A 22,291-nucleotide genomic window follows, 5' to 3' on the forward strand; every position below is an offset into this window, starting at 1 on the left:
TAGAATCATAGAATATCAGGGTTGGAAGGGACCTCAGGAGGTCATCTAGTCCAACCCCCTGCTCAAAGCAGGACCAATTCCCAACTAAATCATCCCAGCCAGGGCTTTGTCAAGCCGGGCCTTAAAAACCTCCAAGGAAGGAGACTCCACCACCTCCCTAGGTAACGCGTTCCAGTGCTTCACCACCCTCCTAGTGAAATAGTGTTTCCTAATATCCAACCTAGACCTCCCCCACTGCAACTTGAGACCATTGCTCCTTGTTCTGTCATCTGCCACCATTGAGAACAGCCGAGTTCCATCCTCTTTGGAACCCCCTTTCAGGTAGTTGTAGGCTGCTATCAAATCCCCCCTCATTCTTCTCTGGTTACATTTTAGGATCCCCAAACCCTCTGCCTCATTAAAGCCGACATTTTCAAAAATGCCTTGGAGTTCGAGTGCCCAATTTCGGGTCCCTTGGGCCTGATTTTCAGGGGATATTTGCATTCACAACTCCACATAGCTGGGGGTTGGGGTGATCAGTACTTCTAAACAGTAACCCACAGTCACTTGGGGCACTCAGTGGGCAGGTTTGAAAGTGTTACCGAGCTCCTCAGCACAGCTGGAAAGTAGGATTTTTTCCATTTCACACAGGGGAAAATGACTCAACCAACATCACAGAATGAGTTAGGGACTGATCTGGGTATAAACCCCAGGAACTCTGGTGCCCAAGCACCTGCTGTATCCTTTAGGCCCCCCATACCTTCTGAGCCACAACTGGGACTCAGGAAACCTGCCCCTCAGTCCCATCCTGTAACCCACTAGACTACACTCAATTCCCCAAGCTGGAATACACTCAAGTATCCTGACTCCCTTGTCCCTCACACTAACCACTAGACTACGTTCCCTTGCCACAGCCAGGAACATAACTCAGGAGAGTTGACTGCCACTCCCCCTATTCAATCGGCAAATTCCCTCCCAAACTCACAATTAGAATACAGAGCTAGGTAGAGAGTTCAGTGAGCTTAGAGATGAAAGGGAGCTGGGGTCAAAAGTAAAGAGTGTAAGATGGGAGAGACTAAAGCATATTTGTCTAAGGGGGATATGACAGAGGTCTATAAAGTCATGAATGGTGTGACTAAGTGAGAATTTTCTGTAACAGTCTTATGAAGCCTATGTGTGCCTCAGTTTCCCCTATATTGTGCATGGCAAACCAGTGTGGGGAAAAAGGACCGTTTGCTCTCAGGGCAGGCTGAGAGACATAGGTATGAATGTCACCTAGCTGTCTGAGCCTGAATGGGTCATTAAAAGGACTAGTGGAGGCAAGCCCCATATGAATGAAAAATTGGAGGAGACAATAGCAAAGCCAGACTCCAGGCAGGGCCGGCTCTAGGCACCAGCAATACAAGCTGGTGCTTGGGGCGGCACATTTTTAGGAGCGGCATGGCCAGAGCCAGAATGCCGCCCCTAAAAATGTGCCCCGGCCACCCTAGCTCACCTCCGCTGCCGCTCGCGTGCCGCTTCTCTCCCTCCCTCCCAGGCTGTCAAGGCTGGGAGGGAGGGGGAGCAGCGGCGTGCAAAACGACTGTTTCGTGCGCCGCAGCCGCTTGGGATCTCCCCCTCCCTCCCAGGTTTGAGAGCCTGGGAGGGAGAGGGAGAAGCGGCGCCCGCGCCGCGGCCACTCAGAGTCTCCCCCTCCCGCCCAGGCTCTCAAACCTGGGAGGGAGGGGGAGATCCCGAGCGGCCGCGGCGCACAAAACAGCCGTTTCGCGCACCGCTACCACTCGGAGTCTCCCCCTCCCTCCCAGGCTCTCAAACCTGGGAGGGAGGGGGAGATCCCGAGTGGCCAGGGCGCGGGCGCCGCTTCTCCCCCTCCCTCCTAGGCTTGAGAGCCTGGGGGGAAGGGGCGGAGTTGGGTCGGGGGTGGGGTAATTAAAAAACTGGGGGGGGGGGGGGGGGGCGGCCAAAATAGTTTTTGCCTTGGGCGGCAAAAATCCTAGAGCCGGCCCTGTCTCCAGGACATTGACACCTAGCAGTCAACAACCCAGAGGGAGGATGATTTCCTCACCTCTCAGCAGGGAAGCTGAGCAAAGATCTCAGCTGGAGAACAAAGTACTGGGAAGGGAAGAGGGTCGAAGAGGGGTAAGAGTTGGCTATTGCAAGGAGTCTGGGATCGAACTGATGAAGGAGGTCAGACTTAGGCTGTGTCTACACTGCCACTTTCAGCACAAAACTTTAGCCCAGACCAGCATTAGCCCAGACCTTACCGATCAGTACCCCCCTGAGGGCTCGATCACAGGCCGTGGCCCAACGGGTACGGGATCACTGTTGGAGATGGTTGGACCCGGAAGGCTTGACCGGGCTGCAGGTGGCAGAGATGGTGGCACTAGAACAGTTCATCCAGATCCTACCAGCAGGAGGGAAAGTATGGGTGCAACGCCACCGACCGGCAACCTTGTCAGCAGCCGTGAGTCTGATGGAGGACTATCTGGCAGCCGAGGGAGCCGAGGAACCACCCAGGGGATCGGGAAACCTGAGCAGAAGAGATGGGCCAGGAAAGGGAAGCCCCCGGGGAGCGGAGGCTTGGGAACCTCCATCCACCACATGCTCCAAACCCACTAAGCCCCCCAGCCCCGAACCCAGACACAGGATCGCTCAGACTCTGAGCCAAAGAGATCAGCATCCAGAAGGGGGACAAAGCCCGCCAAAAGAAGGCTCTAGGTCGGGGCGGGCAAACTTTTTGGCCTGAGGGCCACATCGGCTTTCCAAAATTGAATGGAGGGCCGGTTAGGGGAGGCTGTACCTCCCCAAACAGCCAGGCGTGGCCCGGCCCCTGACCCCTATCTGAACCCCCCTGCTTCTCGCCCCCTGACAGCCCCCCCGGGACTCCTACCCCATCCAACCCCCCCCCCCCGTTCCCTGTCCCTGACGGCTCCCCCAGGACCCCTGCCCCTATTCAACCACCCCTGTTCCCTGCCCTCTGACCGCCCTGCCCCCTATCCACATCCCTCTCCCCTGACCACCACCCTGAACTCCCCTGCCCTCTTACCGTGCTGCCTGGAGCACCGGTGGATGGCGGTGCTACAGCCGCACCGCCCAGAGCACCAGGTCAGGCTGCGACTCTGCAGCTGTGCTGCCCAGCCACCCAGAGCATTGCACCGGCGGTGCAGTGAGCTGAGGCTGAGGGGGAGGGGGAACAGCAGGGGAGGGGCCAGGGGCTAGCCTCCCGGACCAGGAGCTCAGGGGCCAGGCAGGAGGATCCTGCAGGCCGGATGTGGCCCACGTGCCGTAGTTTGCCCACGTCTGCCCTAGGTCCACGGAAGTCCAAGATCGCTGCTAGGAGTGTGGCCATGAGGGACATTTTCGGTGGGAATGTGTGTTCATGGACTGCAACTATGGGCAAGTCTGGGTTGCCGGCCAAAGAGCTCGGAAAAGAGGGCCAGGAAAGCTAGTTGTCCCCGTACGAGATGAAGAGACCCCCACGAATGCCCTCATGGACTCGGGATGTAATCAGACCCTCATACGGGAGGGGCTGGTCGTGACCTTAAACTCTCTGGTGAACAGGTGCACTTACAATGTGTCCATGGGGATATCCATCCTTACCCCACAGCCTGGGTGAGGATTGAGATCGGCCACCGGGAGAAAGTCCTCCACATGGGTGTGGCCCCCAGATTGTCCTACCCCGTAGTACTGGGGCGAGACTGGCCAGAATTTAGGGAGGTCCTCCAGAATTATCAACCGCCCGCTCCACGAATGGATGGGGCTAGGTCTCCAGACAGGGGGCTGCTCGGACACACACCAGAGGCAGACCCCAGGGAAGGGACATCTACACCTGGGAAGGCAACCGCCAACTCCCACGCAGCGAAGCACCTGTCCGTGGAAGACACGCAAGTAGAGCTGGAGCGAGATATAGATTTCTTGCAGGAGCAGAGAGAGGACCCAACCCTGAGTAGGGCCTGGGAGCAGGCCACTGTCCCCAACCCTGGGGAGGACGCACCTTCGAGACCTCCGCAGGTGCCCCGATTTGAGATCTGGCGGGATTGCCTATATCGGGTGGTACAGGAACCACAGACACCCGAGCCGCTCCGTCAGCTGTTGGTTCCCTGGAGGTTGCGACGAGGCCTTTTCTATCTAAGCAGGAAGGAGTTCTCCTGAGATACATAGACACAAATGTTCACAGTGAGCCTTCCGGCCCCAGTGAAGATGTGAGTGGTGAAGAGATGCCTGATCTTCCAGTTAGTCAGAGTGCAGGTGACCTGGCAGCTATTGCAGCATCCATATCTCCATCTCAAATGGATGTAACCATGCACATTCCTGAGGAAAAGTGTAAATCAGAGAAGAGTGTGGTGGAGGCGCAAGAAACAGCTGCTGCTGAGTTTAGTTCCTTAAGTCTAGATGATCCAGGACTGTGGACCCACTTGAGCAGTAGGCTGAGGGACTTCCTTGTACTGCATGGGCCACAGCAAGTGAAAAACTTCATGTTCCCTAAAGACAATGAAAATAGAAGTTTCCATCCAACACATTACTGGCGTGAAATCCCCAATGGTGACAAAGTGGAGAGGCCATGGCTTATGTACTCAAAAACCCAGAATTCTGTATGCTGTTTTTGTTGCAAACTCTTCCAGTCTAATGTTCCAGCCACATTCGGTTCTACAGGAACAAAGGACTGGAAAAATCTGGCTAGAAATCTGGCATGCCATGAGAAGGCAGCAAATCACCAGAGAGCATTCCATAGGTGGAAAGAGCTTGAGATGAGACTAAGGTTAAAGGCCACCATAGATGATCAGCATCAAGAGAAGATTGCATCAGAGTCTCTTTACTGGCAAAATGTTCTGAAAAGGCTCATTGCCATTGTGAGAATGCTTCCTACCCAAAACCTAGCACTGTGTGGCACTTCAGATCAGCTGTATGTGCCAAACAATGGAAACTTCCTTAAAATTGTGGTGCTGATGGCTGAGTTTGATGCTGTACTCCAGGAGCATCTAAGAAAAGTCACCACCCAAGAAATGTACACACACCACTACCTTGGAAAAACAATTCAAAATGAGATCATAATTATTTGACCTCCTCGCCTGAGGTGCCAAAATGTTGGGGGCTGGCCCTGCTCCCCAGATCAGCCCCTCAGCCCAGCAAGTCTGGTCTTCCCGTGAAGCAGCCACTCGGCCCCGCCAGATTGGTCTCCCCACTCCCTTCCCTGTCCCCGGATTAGCCCCTCGGCCTAGCCAGCCTGGTATCCCAGCTCTCTACCCTGTCGCCAGATCATCCCCTCGATCAAGCCAGCCTCATCTTCCTGCTCAATGCCCTGCCCCCGGATTAGCCCCTCGGCCCAGCCAGCCTGGTCTTTCCGCTCCCTTCCCTACCCTCGGATGAACCCCTTGGCCCAGCCAGCCTAGTCTCCCCACCACCTTCCCTGCCCCCGGATCAGCTCCTTGGCCCAGCGAGACAGGTCTCTCCGCTCGCTTCCCTGCCCCAGATCAGCCCCTCAGCCCAGCCAGCCTGGTTTCCCTGCTCCCTTCCCTGCCCCTCCGCCCAGCCAGCCTATTCTCCCCGCCCCCTTCCTTACCCCCAGATCAGCCCCTTGGGTCAGCCAGCCTGGTTTTCCCACTCCCTTCCCTCCACGGGGATCAGCCCCTCAGAACAGCCAGCCTGGTCTCCCTGCTCCCTTCCCTGCCCCCAGATCAGCCCCTTGGCCTAGCCAGCCTGGTATCCCAGCTCTCTACGCTGCCCCCAGATCATCCCCTCGGCCCAGCCAGCTTTGTCTTCCCGCTCCCTTTGTTATGCTTAAACAGAGCTCACGAGATCTTTTTATAGGGGAAAAGGCAACATGCTGCATTTATTGAGAATACAGCATTAGCATATGCTTTTCAGTCATACACACACACACCATGCACACAGTCCCGCCAGTCGATGTTTATAGTTATCAGTCCAGAGTCTGGATCAATCTAGTGGCCAGTCAGATTTTGGTCGCAGAGGGGAGCCAGGTTCTGCTGGTCGCGATCCAATGCTCCTGGAGTGTGGCAAGACGAACCCAAAGTCCCATGGCAAAGCACCCTGTTCTTATAGTCTTTTTTCTCCATTGAAGTCTATAGATTTTGCTGTGTCAGTTTGTGACCGGTTACTCCCTAATTGGTGTTATCTTTTGATGGACCAAAACACCTCCGAGAGGGTCATCCTGTCTGGTTTCGATTTAATCAATTCTCTTGTGTTTTAAGGGTGCCAGCCTTCACCTCAGGGTCATCAGTCTGCCCCTCCTCAACCATGGATGCGCGTTGATGGGTCTCTGAATCTCTTCAGTCTCTTCAGTTTCTTCACTCCTCCTCCCTTGGCCATCTGGCTTCAAAAATGGCCTTCACACCTTATCCCTGATGCATACATTCCTCATTCACACAAACAGTTCTTTGAAGAGACCTTCAAAAGGTAACAAATAGCAGTGTTTTATGTTGAACAAGAAAGGCATCATAAATTAGACCTTACTAAATCTTGTAACTGTCCTTTCCCACATTGGGGACTGGGCCTCTGAAATTCCTCTAATCTAATTAACATAGACACAGACAAAATCCTGTCTGTTACTTACAAGGCATAAAAAGAAAATAGCTAATACTAGTATCCACTATCCTATTCATTTATTCTAATACCTTAATTCTTACTATAAAACATACACTGTATATAGCCAAAACATAACCAATTATATAGCACAGTACCCATGGTACAACACCTTCCTTACCCCTGGATCAGCCCCCCGGCCCAGCAAGCCTGGTCTTCCCGCTCCCTTCTCTGCCCCCTGATCAGACCCTCGACCAACCAGACCGGTCTTCCCCCAACCTAATCTCCCCGCTCCCTGCCCTGGCCCCGGATCAGCCCCTCAGCCCAGACAGCTTGGTCTCCTCGCTCCCTTCCCTGCCCCCGGATCAACCCCTCTGCCCAGCCAGCTTGGTCTCCTCGCTCCCTTCCCTGCCCCGGATCAACCCCTCTGCCCAGCCAGCCTGGTCTCCCCGCTCCCTGCCGTGCCCCCTGATCAGACCCTCGACCAAGCCAGCCTCGTCTTCCCACTCATTTCCATGTTCCCAGATCAGCCCCTCAGCCCAGTCAGCCTGGTCTCCCCACTCCCTTCCCTGCCCCCGGATCAACCCCTCAACTCAGCCAGCCTCGTCTTCCTGCTCCCTTCCCTGCCCCGAATCAGCCCCTCAGCCCAGCCAGTCTGGTCTGCCCACTCCCTTCCATGCCCCACAGATCAACTAGCTGTGCTGAGGGCCTGATTTGGAGGCAGGGAATGGATCAGGGAGACCAGGATGGCTGAGCCGAGGCGGTGATCTGAGGCAGGGGGCAGGATGACAATTGTTTTTCCTTATCTCTCTGCTCTCTTCTGCGCAGGACAGAGAACCCAGGCCTTTTCACTCTCACCCACTCCTCCGTTAGCCCCTGTGATAAATGTAGGGGTGGGGGATTAGCTTCCTTTTATGGACACCCAGCCAGCCAGTTAGCTCTCAAATCCCTCTTGGTAGCTGTTCTCTGCTTGCTTAACCTGTAAAGGGTTAAAAAAGTCCCCCAGGTAAAGGAAAGGGGCACCTGACCAAAAGAGACAGTGGGAAGGCTAGAACTTTTTAAAATTGGGAAGGAAGGTTTCCCTTTGTGTCTGTGGTTGTTCTCTGGAGAGCGGGGAAGAGAACAAAACCAGGGCTATAACTAAGCTATAATCAGCTTTAAGCCAGGTATGAGAAATCATCAAATTATACCGAACATTACTTATTTGAAACCCCCCAAATATGTAAGTAAATTAGGAATGTTTAGAAAGATGTGATTAGGCTTATTTCTGTTTATTTTTAAGGCTTGTGGACTTCTCTGTGCTAACCCCAGATGCTTTTGTTTCCTTGTAACCTTTAAGATGAACCCCCAAGAAAGCTATTTTGGGTGCTTAATTTTTGGAATTGTTCTTTTAAAATCTAGCAAAAACCTAAGTTCCAGATATATTTTCTTTCTTTTTGTTTTTAATAAAATTTACCTTTTTTAAGAACAGGATTGGATTTTTGGTGTCCTAAGAGGTTTGTGCATGTTGTTTGATTAGCTGGTAGCAACAGCTAATTTCCTTTGTTTTCTTTCTCAGCTCTTCCCCAGAGGGGCGTGAAAGGGCTTGAGGGTACCCCACAGGGAGGAATTCCCAAGTGCTCCTTCCTGGGTCCAAGGGGTTTTTTCGCATTTGGGTGGTGGTAGCGTTTACAAAGCCAAGGTCAGAGAGAAGCTGTAACCTTGGGAGTTTAATACAAGCCTGGAGTGGCAAGTATTAATTTTTAGAATCCTTGCGGGCCCCCACCTTCTGCACCTGAAGTGTCAGAGTGGGGATTCAGCCTTGACAGCCCTGCTCAGCTCGCACAAGGGATCTGGCCAGTAACATGCAATGGCCAGCGCTCCAGGAGAGAAACAGGCAGCCGAGAGGTTTCGGCCCCCATTCCTGGGTTTAGCGAGCAACTCCCGGAGAATCAGCATCTCTGCCCAGCCCACTCCTCGGGGGGTGTATCCCCGCACTTCTCTGGGAGGATGGCAAGGCTACTAGCGATTCATAAAGTTTAAGGCAAGAAGGGGACATTACATCATTTAGTCTCGCTTCCTGTTAACCCCGGCCAGAGAATTTCATCCCAACACCCCTGCACTGAGTTTGATTAAGCTATCCTGTGTGTACGGCAGGGGTGCTGGAACAGTGTTTCTTAATGACTTCTGGGGTTAAAAATCTCAGAGCTGAAAATAAAACATAAACTTGCTTAAAAATCAGATAATTAATTGAGTTGTGATGACCCAATGGATGGGGCAAGGGAAAGGAAGTATTGCCTAGTGGTTAGAACACAGAGCCTGAGTGTCAGGGTGCCTCGGTTCTATCCCTTGCTCTGGAAGAGGAGTGGGGTCTACTGGATAGAGCTACAGGGGGACTTGAAAGCTCAGATTCCTAGGCTCTATTCCCAGTTTTGGGAGGACACTCTAATTTAGTGGTCAGAACAGGAGAACCTGGGAGTCAGGACCCCTGGGTTATATACTGGGCTCTGGGAGGTGAGTGAGCTCACAGCGTTACCTTGGACAATTCACTTAAGCTGGGATTTTCAAAGTTACCTTTGAAAGTAGATGCACTAAGGGACGTAGGCCTGGTCTACACTACAAGTTTAGGTCGACTTTAGCAGCGTTAAATCGAATTAAGCCTGGACATGTTCACACGACGAAGCCCTTTCTTTCGACTTAAAGGGCCCTTTAAACTGGTTTCTTTACTCCACCTCCGACGAGGGGATTAGCGATAAAATCGGCCTTAGCGGGTCAGAATTGGGGTAGTGTGAACGGAATTCGACATTATTGGCCTCCGGGAGCTATCCCACAGTGCTTCATTGTGACCGCTCTGGACAGCACTCTCAACTCAGATGCACTGACCAGGTAGACAGGAAAAGCCCCGCGAACATTTGAATTTCATTTCCTGTTTGCCCAGCATGGAGAGCACAGGTGACCAAGCAGACCTCATCAGCACAGGTAACCGTGATGGAGTCCCAGGATCACAAAAGAGCTCCATCATGGACCGAACGGGAGGTACGGGATCTGCTCGCCATATGGGGAGATGAATCAGTGCTAGCTGAACTCCGTAGCAGTAAACGAAATGGCAAAATATTAGAAAAGGTCTCCAAGGCCATGAAGGACAGAGTCCATAACAGGGACGCACAGCAGTGCCGCATGAAAATTAAGGAGCTAAGGCAAGCCTATCACAAAGCCAGAGAGGCAAACGGAAGGTCCGGGGCAGAGCCGCAAACATGCCGCTTCTACGCGGAGCTGCATGCCATGCTAGGGGGTGCAGCCACCACTACCCCAACCGTGTGCTATGACTCCTTCACTGGAGAAACACACAGGGAAGCGGGTTCGGGGTACGAGGAAGATGAGGATGAAGATAATGTAGATAGCTCACAGCAGCAAGGAAGCGGAGAAACCGGTTTCCCCAAAAGCCAGGATATGTTTATCACCCTGGACCTGGAACCAGTAACCCCCGAACTCACCCAAGGCATGCTCCCAGACCCTGAGGGAACACAGGGGACCTCTGGTGAGTGTACCTTTGTAAATATGTACACATGGTTTAAAAGCAAGCATGTTTAATGATTAATGATGAATTTGCCCTGGCAATCGCAGCCAGTACAGCTACTGGAAAAGTCTGTTAACGTATATGGGGATGGAGCAGAAATCCTCCAGGGACATCTCCAGAAAGCTCTCCTTCATGTACTCCCAAAGCCTTTGCAAAAGATTTCTGGGGAGGGCTGCCTTATCCCGTCCGCCATGGTAGGACACTTTACCACGCCAGGCCAGTAGCACGTAGTCTGGAATCATTGCATAACAAAGCATGGCAGTGTATGGTCCCGGTGTTTGCTGGCATGCAGACAACATCCATTCCTTATCGCTCTTTGTTATCCTCAGGAGAATGATATCATTCACGGTCACCTGGTTGAAATGGGGCGATTTTATTAAGGGGACATTCAGAGGTGCCTGTCCCTGCTCTGCTGAACAGAAATGTTCCCCACTGTTAGCCACGCGGTGGGGGGGAGGGGTGAAGTGATCATCGCAGAGAATTGGGTGTGGCGGGGTAGGGGGGTTAGTTGGGTTTGTGCTGCATGTTAACCCGGAAACCGCAGCCCCTCCTTTTACATTGCAAACCCATTTTAAATGGCCAACCCAACGGGTGCTTGGTATGGGAAATGAGGGCGCTACTGTTTGAAACCATTCCCACATGTTAAGAAGGTTAAAAAAGCCAAAAGACTGTGGCTTACCATGGCTGCCTGCAAGCCGAAATCTGTTGCCTGGCACTGCGTGAGTGATCTCTCTCACCAAACCAGCAGGCCCTCAATATAAGAGGAAAAATGTGACCTTGTAACTAAAGCACATGTGCTGTGTAATGTGAACAGCAAAATTTAATGTGAAAGAGTGTACCCATTGTTCTCTAAAATGTGTCTTTTTTAACCACCTCTCCCTTCTCCTCCACCAGCTGCAAATGTTTCTCCTTCACAGAGGCTAGTGAAGATTAGAAGGAGAAAACGGCGGACTCAGGATGATATGTTCACGGAGCTCCAGATGTCCTCCCACGCTGACAGAGCACGGCAGAATGCGTGGAGGCAGTCAATGTCAGACTACAGAAAAGCACAATATGAACGAGAGGAGAGGTGGCAGGCTGAATCGCGGGATGAACAGAGCAAGTGGCGGGCTGAAGATGATAGGTGGCGTCAGCTTGCAGACAGAAGGCAAGAGTCAATGCTCCGGCTGCTGGAGCATCAAACTGATATACTCCAGTGTATGGTTGAGCTGCAGGAAAGGCAGCAGGAGCAGAGACCACCGCTACAGCCCCTGTGTAACCAACAGCCCTCCTCCCCAAGTTCCATAGCCTCCTCACCCAGACGCCCAAGAATACGGTGGGGGGGCCTCCGGCCACCCAGTCACTCCACCCCAGATGATTGCCCAAGCATCAGAAGGCTGGCCTTCAATAAGAGTTAAAGTTTTAAACTGCAGTGTGTCCTTTTCCTTCCCTCCTCCCCCACCCATCCCGGGCTACCTTGGCAATTATCCCCCTAGTTGTGTGATGAATTAATAAAGAATGCATGAATGTGAAGTAACAATGACTTTATTGCCTCTGCAAGCGGTGCTCGAAGGGGGGAGGGGAGGGTGGGGTGGTTGGTTTACAGGGAAGTAGAGTGAACCGGGTGGGGGGGGGGGGGCGGAGGGTTCATCAAGGAGAAACAAACAGAAGTTTCACACCCTAGCCTGGTCAGTCACAAAACTCGTTTTCAAAGCTTCTCTGATGCGCACCGCGCCCTGCTGTGCTCTTCTAACCTCCCTGGTGTCTGGCTGCGCGTAATCAGTGGCCAGGCGATTTGCCTCCACCTCCCACCCCGCCATAAATGTCTCCCCCTTACTCTCACAGATATTGTGGAGCGCACAGCAAGCAGCAATAACAATGGGGATATTCGTTTCGCTGAGGTCTGAGTGAGTCAGTAAGCTGCGCCAGCGCACTTTTAAACGTCCAAATGCACATTCCACCACCATTTGGCACTTGCTCAGCCTGTAGTTGAACAGGTCCTGACTACTGTCCAGGCTGCCTGTGTACGACTTCATGAGCCATGGCATTAAGGGGTAGGCTGGGTCCCCAAGGATCACGATAGGCATTTCAACATCCCCAACGGTTATTTTCTGGTCTGGGAAGAAAGTCCCTTCCTCCAGCTTTCGAAACAGACCAGAGTGCCTGAAGACGCGAGCATCATGTACCCTTCCCGGCCATCCCACGTTGATGTTGGTGAAACGTCCCTTGTGATCCACCAGGGCTTGCAGCAGCATTGAAAAGTACCCCTTGCGGTTTATGTACTCGGTGGCTTGGTGCTCCGGTGACAAGATAGGGGTATGGGTTCCGTCTATCGCCCCACCGCAGTTTGGGAATCCCATTGCAGCAAAGCCATCCACTATGACCTGCACGTTTCCCAGAGTCACTACCCTTGATATCACCAGGTCTTTGATTGCCCTGGCAACTTGGATCACAGCAGCCCTCACAGTAGATTTGCCCACTCCAAATTGATTCCTGACTGACCGGTAGCTGTCTGGCGTTGCAAGCTTCCACAGGGCTATCGCCACTCGCTTCTCAACTGTGAGGGCTGCTCTCATCCTGGTATTCTGGCACTTCAGGGCAGGGGAAAGCAAGTCACAAAGTTCCATGAAAGTGCCCTTATGCATGCGAAAGTTTCGCAGCCACTGGGAATCGTCCCACACCTGGAACACGATGCGGTCCCACCAGTCTGTGCTTGTTTCCCGGGCCCAGAATTGGCGTTCCACGGCATGAACCTGCCCCAGTAACACCATGATTTGCACATTGCTGGGGCCTGTGCCTTGTGAGAGGTCTATGTCCATGTCAATTTCCTCATCACTCTCGTCGCCGCACTGCAATCGCCTCCTCTGCTGGTCCTGGTTTTGCTTTGGCATGTCCTGGCTCTGCATATACTCCAGGACAATGCGCGTGGTGTTCATAGTGCTCATAATTGCCGCGGTGATCTGAGCGGGCTCCATGATCCCAGTGCTATGGCGTCTGTTCTGAAAAAAGGCGCGAAACTAGTATCGGACAGACAGAGGAAGGGATGGAGGGAGGGGCGAGTGATGACATGGTGTACAGGTACAGGGAATTAAAATCAAGAAAGGTGGCTGTGCATCAGGGAGAAACACAAACAACTGTCACACAGAATGGCCCCCCCAAAGATTGATCTAAAAACCCTGGGTTTAGCAGGCCGTTGATTTCACGGAGGGAGGGGGAAGCAAATGAATACAGAACAAATCTATTTTTTACATCTTAAGCTGTCAGACGATGGTGCAGCATGACTGATAGCCCTCGGCATCTTCTGGGTGCTTGGCAGAAAATAGTGTACTAAGACTGATAGCCACCATCCTCAAGACAGTTCGATAGGACTGAGCATATCTGCCCAGGTGCCCATGATTGACATGCAATATGACAACGATGGATATCAGTCTTAATACACCATCTACTGCCAAAAGGCAAGGGGCTGCTGCTGTGTGCAATGCAGCCCCACGTCTGCCAGCCCCACGTCTGCCAGCACCCAGATCGCCGATGAAGGCTACCAGTCATACTGCACCATCTACTGCCAAACCGCAATTAGCTGCTGCTGTGTAGCAATGCAGTACCACGTCTGCCGGCACCCAGAGGACATATGGTGATGGTGAGCTGAGCTGAGCTGAGCGGGCTCCATGCTTGGCGTGGTATGTTGTCTGCACAGGTAACCCATATAAAAAGGTGCGAATCAATTGTCTGCCGTTGCTCTGACGGAGGGGGAGGTGCCTGACGACATGTACCCAGAACCCCCCGCGACACTGTTTTGCATCATTCAGGCATTGGGATCTCAACCCAGAATTCCAATGGGCGGCGGAGACTGCGGGAACTGTGGGATAGCTATCCACAGTGCAACGCTCCGGAAGTCAACGCTAGCCTCGGTACTCTGGACGCGGTCCGGCGACTTAATGCACTTAGAGCATTTTATGTGGGGACACACACAATCGGCTGTATACAACCGATTTCTATAAAACCGGCTTCTATAAATTCGACCTAATTTCGTAGTGTAGACATACCCTTAGACACTTCACTGCCACTTTAGTGGCCTAAGTCCAACACTGAAGTGCCACTGAGATCCTCTGGACCCCCACTCTGCCTAACCCTAAAGGCACCTAAAGTCCCTAAACATCTGCCGGTGGCATGCGCACAGCTACCTCAGTCTTGAGGCAGCTGGTGCCTAAACCCAGGTGGGATTCACAAAGAAACCTTTCCTCTGCCTATCTCGCCTGATCTGGTAGGTGTTCTCAAAGCACGCCTAACCCATGAGGAGGAGGAGGAGGTTAGGTGTGCTTTGACTGGGTTTTGGGCACCTGTATTTCTTCCCTTTGGGAACCTGTGAATGGTAATATATTGACCAACCACCTCCTTACAATATTTTTATTTATCTACTAGAAAAAGGAGCTACGTGGCTCTGGGAAGAAGGATAAAGGAGTTTGAGGCGCAAGTGGTGTTCTCGTCCATCCTCCCTGTGCAAGGAAAAGGCCTGGGTAGAGACCGTCGAATCATGGAAGTCAACGAATGGCTACGCAGGTGGTGTCGGAGAGAAGGCTTTGGATTCTTTGACCATGGGATGGTGTTCCAAGAAGGAGGAGGGCTGGACAGGGACGGGCTCCACCTAACGAAGAGAGGGAAGAGCATCTTCGCCAGCAGGCTGGCTAACCTAGTGAGGAGGGCTTTAAACTAGGTTCACCGGGGGAAGGAGACCAAAGCCCTGAGGTAAGTGGGGAAATGGGATCCTGGGAGGAAGCATTAGCAGGAGAGCGCAAGAGGGGAGGACTCCTGTCTCATACTGAGAAAGAGGGACGATCAATGAGTTATCTTAAGTGCCTATACACAAATGCAAGAAGCCTGGGAAACAAGCAGGGAGAACTGGAAGTCCTGGCACAGTCAGGGAACTATGATGCGATTGGAATAACAGGAGTACTTGTGGCACCTTAGAGACTAACAAATTTATTAGAGCATAAGCTTTCGTGGGCTACAACCCACTTCTTCGGATGCATATAGAGTGAAACATATATTGAGGAGATATATATACACACATACAGAGAGCATGAACAGGTGGGAGTTGTCTTACCAACTCTGAGAGGCCAATTAAGTAAGAGAAAAAAAACTTTTGAAGTGATAATCAAGATAGCTCAGTACAGACAGTTTGATAAGAAGCAAGTGTGAAAATACTTACAAGGGTATTACAAACATTGAATCTATCTCCCCTTGTCAGTATTTTCACACTTCTTATCAAACTGTCTGTACTGAGCTATCTTGATTATCACTTCAAAAGTTTTTTTTCTCTTACTTAATTGGCCTCTCAGAGTTGGTAAGACAACTCCCACCTGTTCATGCTCTCTGTATGTGTGTATATATATCTCCCCAATATATGTTTCACTCTATATGCATCTGAAGAAGTGGGTTGTAGCCCACGAAAGCTTATGCTCTAATAAATTTGTTAGTCTCTAAGGTGCCACAAGTACTCCTGTTCTTTTTGCAGATACAGACTAACACGGCTGCTACTCTGAAACTTGGAATAACAGAGACTTGGTGGGATAACTCACATGACTGGAGTACTATCCTGGATGTATATAAACTGTTCAGGAAGGACAGGCAGGGCAGAAAAGGTGGGGGAGTTGCGTTGTATGTAAGAGAGGAGTATGACTGCTCAGAGCTCCGGTATGAAACTGCAGAAAAACCTGAGTGTCTCTGGATAAAGTTGAGAAGTGTGAGCAACAAGGGTGATGTCGTGGTCGGAGTCTGCTATAGACCACCAGACCAGGGGGAAGAGGTGGACGAAGCTTTCTTCTGGCAACTAGCAGAAGTTGCTAGATCGCAGGCCACGGTTCTCATGGGAGACTTTAATCACCCTGATATCTGCTGGGAGAGCAATACAGCGGAGCACAGACAATCCAGGAAGTTTTTGGAAAGTGTAGGGGACAATTTCCCAGTGCAAGTGCTGGAGGAACCAACTAGGGCAGAGCTTTTCTTGATCTGCTGCTCACAAACAGGGAAGAATTAGTAGGGGAAGCAAAAGTGGATGGGAACCTGGGAGGCAGTGACCATGAGATGGTCGAGTTCAGGATCCTGACACAAGGAAGAAAGGAGAGCAGCAGAATACGGACCCTGGACTTCCGAAAAGCAGACTTTGACTCCCTCAGGGAACAGATGGGCAGGATCCCCTGGGAGAATAACATGAAGGGCAAAGGGGTCCAGGAGAGCTGGCTGTATTTTAAACAATCCTTATTGCGGTTGCAGGAACAAACCATCCCGATGTGTAGAAAGAATAGTAAATATGGCAGGCGACCAGCTTGGCTAAACAGTGAAATCCTTGCTGATCTTAAACACAAAAAAGAAGCTTACAAGAAGTGGAAGATTGGACAAATGACCAGGGAGGAGTATAAAAATATTGCTCAGTCATGCAGGAGTGAAATCAGGAAGGCCAAATCACACTTGGAGTTGCAGCTAGCAAGAGATGTTAAGAGTAACAAGAAGGGTTTCTTCAGGTATGTTAGCAACAAGAAGAAAATCAAGGAAAGTGTGGGCCCCTTACTGAATGAGGGAGGCAACCTAGTGACCGAGGATGTGGAAAAAGCTAATGTACTCAATGATTTTTTTGCCTCTGTCTTCACAAACAAGGTCAGCTCCCAGACTGCTGCACTGGGCAGCACAATATGGGGAGAAGGTGACCAGCCCTCTGTGGAGAAAGAAGTGGTTCGGGACTATTTAGAAAAACTGGACGTGCACATGTCTATGGGGCCGGATGCGCTGCATCCGAGGGTGCTAAAGGAGTTGGCGGATGAGATTGCAGAGCCATTAGCCATTATTTTTGAAAACTCATGGCGATCGGGGGAGGTCCCGGATGACTGGAAAAAGGCTAATGTAGTGCCCATCTTTAAAAAAGGGAAGAAGGAGGATCCGGGGAACTACAGGCCAGTCAGCCTCACCTCAGTCCCTGGAAAAATCATGGAGCAGGTCCTCAAGGAATCAATTATGAAACACTTAGAGGAGAGGAAAGTGATCAGGAACAGTCAGCATGGATTCACCAAGGGGAAGTCGTGCCTGACTAACCTAATTGCCTTCTATGATGAGATAACTGGCTCTGTGGATGAGGGGAAAGCAGTGGATGTGTTATTCCTTGACTTTAGCAAAGCTTTTGATACGGTCTCCCACAGTATTCTTGCTGCCAAGTTAAAGAAGTATGGGCTGGATGAATGGACTGTAAGGTGGATAGAAAGCTGGCTAGATCGTCGGGCTCAATGGGTAGTGATCAATGGCTGCATGTCTAGTTGGCAGCCAGTTTCAAGCGGAGTGCCCCAAGGGTCGGTCCTGGGGCCGGTTTTGTTTAATATCTTTATTAATGATCTGGAGGATGGTGTGGACTGCACTCTCAGCAAGTTTGCCGATGACACTAAACTAGGAGGCGTGGTAGATACACTAGAGGGTAGGGATCGGATACAGAGGGACCTAGACAAATTAGAGGATTGGGCCAAAAGAAACCTGATGAGGTTCAACAAGGACAAGTGCAGAGTCCTGCACTTAGGACGGAAGAATCCCATGCACAGCTACAGACTAGGGACCGAATGGCTAGGTAGCAGTTCTGCAGAAAAGGACCTAGGGGTCACAGTGGACGAGAAGCTGGATATGAGTCAACAGTGTGCTCTTGTTGCCAAGAAGGATAACGGCATTTTGGGCTGTATAAGTAGGGGCATTGCCAGCAGATCGAGGGACATGATCGTTCCCCTTTATTCGACATTGGTGAGGCCTCATCTGGAGTACTGTGTCCAGTTTTGGGCCCCACACTACAAGAAGGATGTGGAAAAATTGGAAAGAGTCCAGCGGAGGGCAACAAAAATGATTAGGGGTCTGGAGCACATGACTTATGAGGAGAGGCTGAGGGAACTGGGATTGTTTAGTCTCCAGAAGAGAAGAATGAGGGGGGATTTGATAGGAGCCTTCAACTACCTGAAGGTGGGTTCCAAAGAGGATGGAACTCGGCTGTTCTCAATGGTGGCATATGACAGAACAAGGAGCAATGGTCTCAAGTTGCAGTGGGGGAGGTCTAGGTTGGATATTAGGAAACACTATTTCACTAGGAGGGTGGTGAAGCACTGGAACGCGTTACCTAGGGAGGTGGTGGAGTCTCCTTCCTTGGAGGTTTTTAAGGCCCGGCTTGACAAAGCCCTGGCTGGGATGATTTAGTTGGGGATTGGTCCTGCTTTGAGCAGGGGGTTGGACTAGATGACCTCCTGAGGTCCCTTCCAACCCTGATATTCTATGATTCTATGATTTTAAAACAGAAAACAGCCTTTACCCATATATAGTCTCATCCCGTCTTACACTGCACTACTAACTAAGGCTTCCTCTGAAATTACAGGAACAGATCTTGGCCATGTTACATTCACCAGGCCAGTCCATTGACTCCCCATTGGCAGCTTGCCCTATTCTTCCTTTCTCATTTCTAGTTGGTGAGGGTTTCTCACCTTTCTTCTCTTTGACCCATGCTAGTCAAACTATGATTTTCTAGTCAGCCATAGCATCCATCAAGAGCTACCCAAAAGAACACCCCATGATGATGGCAGTGCCATTGTTTGACCAGTTAGAACCATTTGGTCTCTATGGGTTGTAAACATTAGCCTGGGGTAGGTGAGGGAGTTGGAACTCCCTGTTCCTCTTTCTTAGCCTAACTCATCATCTTGGAAGTCAAGGACATAAATCATGTTTTGGGCTACACATCGAAGTATGCATTAATACTTATGGTCATATTTTGTCGCAAGTACTGATCTATCTCAGAGGCATAGGTGCAGGATTTATAATTTGTTTCAATGGCTCTCAGCACCCCCACTATAAGAATTGTTTCAGCACTCCTGCTCAGAGGTGTGTTGTCATGGCAAATAAATAAATAAATAAATACTTGTGATGGGCTCAGACAGTACGTAGTTTAATATTGCCCATAAAGTTATAAAATAATTCTAGATTTGGGAAGAGGGCTTTATTCAGATTGACTCCTTGTGGCAAAAAGAAATATATTATTTTATGGTTATAAAATTATTTGGTACCTTTTGATGCATTATAGTTCCAGAGATCATTATCTATCTATCTATCTATCTATCTATCTATCTATCTATCTATCTATCTATCTATCTATCTATCTATCGCACTGAGACGCCTATCGTGGTGTTGTCATGGAGTGCGCAGCCTCGGTGCTCTTGGAACCATTAGAATGAAGTTCAGATGGGACCCCTCTGGTGTAGTGTGACAACCCCTCCAGGCACACTCCCACTAGGGCAAGCCTCCTTGGTTTCAGCGCCTCCTGGGTCTGACCTCGGAGCGTTCAGCACTCCTGTTTTTCCACTGTGAGCTCCCCACAGTGAGAATGCCTGAATGAGATACCAGGGTAAGCCTTATAACACCCCCCTCAGACGGGCCATGCGCCCCAACTTCGCAGTCAATAGTGACTCTCAGCCAGCATTGTAAAACAGAAGGGTTTATTAGTCAAGTGGGACACAGCGTAGAACAGATATTGTTAGCACAGAAACTCAGCAAAGTCCATCTTGGGGAATCCAGAGCCCTGGGCTCTCCCCTCTAAGTCCCAAAAGGAGACTGACTCGCTTCCAGCAGCCCACCCTCAGTCATGCCCACTTGCCCCATCTCCATCCTTTGTCTCTTTCTTGGGCAAACTAGTCACCTCACTTCCACTTCTCGCTTTGTTCTCCAACACCTCCAGCTGGCTCTTGCAGAGGATGGACCCCAGACATCAGTTGCCAGGATACAGAATGTCGGCCATTGTCTGTGCCCAGGCAGCCAGACGACAGTCACACCTGCCTGCTAGGCATCTCTGCAATGATCAACACACCCTTGTCCCAGCATGTAGATACTGGGGTAACACACAGGGGAAACTGAGGCACATGCACTATTCAGACAAAACATTAAAAACACCCCCATTTTGTTACAGGTGTCAGATAACTATTAAAGGAAGAAAGCAGTATTATAGAGGAGGAAACTGAGTCATAGAGAGGTTATGTGAAATACCAGAGGTCACACAGTGAGTCATTGACAGATCTAAGAACTGAACCCATATTTCCTATACTGCCAGCCAACTACTGTGTTATAACCAACAGAAATATTCTTTGCCTTCATGGAGTTAAATGTCTAATTAAGAATAAAGGACACAATGCCATTTTAGGCAGTCACATCTTCCCACTCTTTTCTTTCCAACAAGAAGCAAATTTTCTACCTACCAGCCTCTTCAGGGCTTCACGCACTTCCCTGTTCCTCAGACTATATATGACGGGATTCACCATGGGGGTCATCATGGTATAGAAGATGGAGAAGACTTTATTCAGATCTAGGGAGTGGTCAGCAGCTGGTACCACGTACATAGCAATCAGAGTCCCGTAGAACATGGTAACTACTATAAGGTGAGATGAGCAAGTGGAAATGGCCTTTTGTGACCCGACGGTGGAAGGGCGGTTGAGGATGGCAGATAGGATATAAATATAAGACACCACAGTTAACAGAAAGGGGACCAGCGTCAGAGTGGAAGACAAGAAGAAGGAGACCTTTTTGAAGAGGTAAGTATCTGAGCAGGCCAGCTTCAGGAGCGGGGTGAAATCACAGAAAAAATGATCTATTTCATTGGGGCCGCAGAATGTTAAGCTCAACATGAACAGAATGCTCACCAAGGAAATCACAAAGCCACTGATCCAGGAGGCAGCTGCCAGGCAAAGGCACATGCCCCTGCTCATAACAGCTGCATAGCGGAGTGGATTGCATATGGCTAGATACCGGTCGTACGACATCATGGACAAGAGGAGACACTCGGTGCCACCCAAGGAACCGAACAGATAAAACTGGGCCATACAGCTACTGAAAGAGATTGATTTTGCCTCAGCAAGGAAGCTGGCTAACATACAGGGGAATATGTTGGTTGTGTAGCAGATCTCCAGGAAGGAGAGGTTACCCAGGAAAAAGTACATGGGGGTATGAAGGCTCCACTCAGCAGCCAGTGTGATGAGCAGGAGGGTGTTTCCTGCCAGGGCTACGAGGTAGAAAAGTAAAAACAACACAAAGAGTAGGAGCTGTACTTCATGGCTCTCTGAAAATCCCAGCAGTATGAACTCGGTGACCGACGTTTCATTCCATGGGAGGAGCTTTGCCATATAGGATTTAGCTGGAGAAAAGCAACATGATCATGCAAGTAAGTATTACGGAGACAAATCTGAAGTTCTTACTCTGTGTTTACTCATTCCTCAGTAAGGGCTAGATTCTGGCCTGACTTATTTCATAAAATTAACCCCTGTGCACCTGGGCCAGCACATGAGCTATTCTACACTTCGGCCCCAAGTGCACTTTGATACAGTTCACCCCGTGTGTGGTCCAGCGGGGGCACGCTCTCTAAGGTTCCTGGCTCCTCAACCATCATGACTCTTTGGCAGAGACTCATGTCTCCCTCCCTCCTGACCCCCAGCATATTTCCAGGCTGCACAGTTCCCTGACTGTGCTGTGAATTCCCCAGCAAAATCATCTGCCTCACCATGCCTGCTTTGCTTTCCTTCCTCAGAAGCTATAAACAGTATAATTGCTCACTGTACCAATTACCACACTGCCCTTTCTAACCAGGTGCATTGATTCTGAACATGAAAGCATTACAGAGAAAACATATAAAAACACTAAGAACATAAGAACGGCCATACTGGGTCAGACCAAAGGTCCATCTAGTCCAGTATCCTGTCTTCTGACAGTGGCCAATGCCAGGTGCTTCAGAGGGAATGAACAGAACAGGTAATCATCAAGTGATTCATCCCCTGTCATCCATTCCCAGTTTCTGGCAAACACAGGCTAGGGACACCATCCCTGCACATCCTAGCTAATAGCCATTGATGGACCTATCCTCCATGAACTTATCTAGTTCTTTTTTGAACCCATAAAACAAAGCTACACACCTGCTAATGACCTCACTAGAGACCACCCCAACTCCAACCAGGGCTCTGGCCGGTCCTTCAAACACCATTGAGGGGTTGTGGGGATTTTTTTGTGCTTACAAATTCATAACTGCCTTGGCTCATAACAAGTACACCCATGCAAATATGAGTCACTTCTCTATACAGTTTGGGTCTTTAACTTGTCCTCATATGACAGCTGATCTGCAGAAAAAGGGTCACCTCTTCTCTGAGTGGGGGGGTTACATTAGCATACATCTCTGCCTAGAAATTTCCTGGGAAA

General features: G+C 50.5%; 1 protein-coding gene across 1 annotated transcript; it reads right to left on the bottom strand.

Annotated features, from left to right (window-relative positions):
* Positions 1 to 20,256: 20,256 nt before the first annotated feature.
* On the bottom strand, positions 20,257 to 21,228 carry LOC135887075 (olfactory receptor 11L1-like). The gene has a single exon (XM_065414855.1). The coding sequence runs from the start codon at positions 21,226 to 21,228 to the stop codon at positions 20,257 to 20,259; it is 972 nt and encodes a 323-aa protein (XP_065270927.1).
* Positions 21,229 to 22,291: the final 1,063 nt, after the last annotated feature.

This window comes from Emys orbicularis, chromosome 12, assembly GCF_028017835.1.
Source record: "Emys orbicularis isolate rEmyOrb1 chromosome 12, rEmyOrb1.hap1, whole genome shotgun sequence".
Lineage (NCBI taxonomy): Eukaryota > Metazoa > Chordata > Testudines > Emydidae > Emys > Emys orbicularis.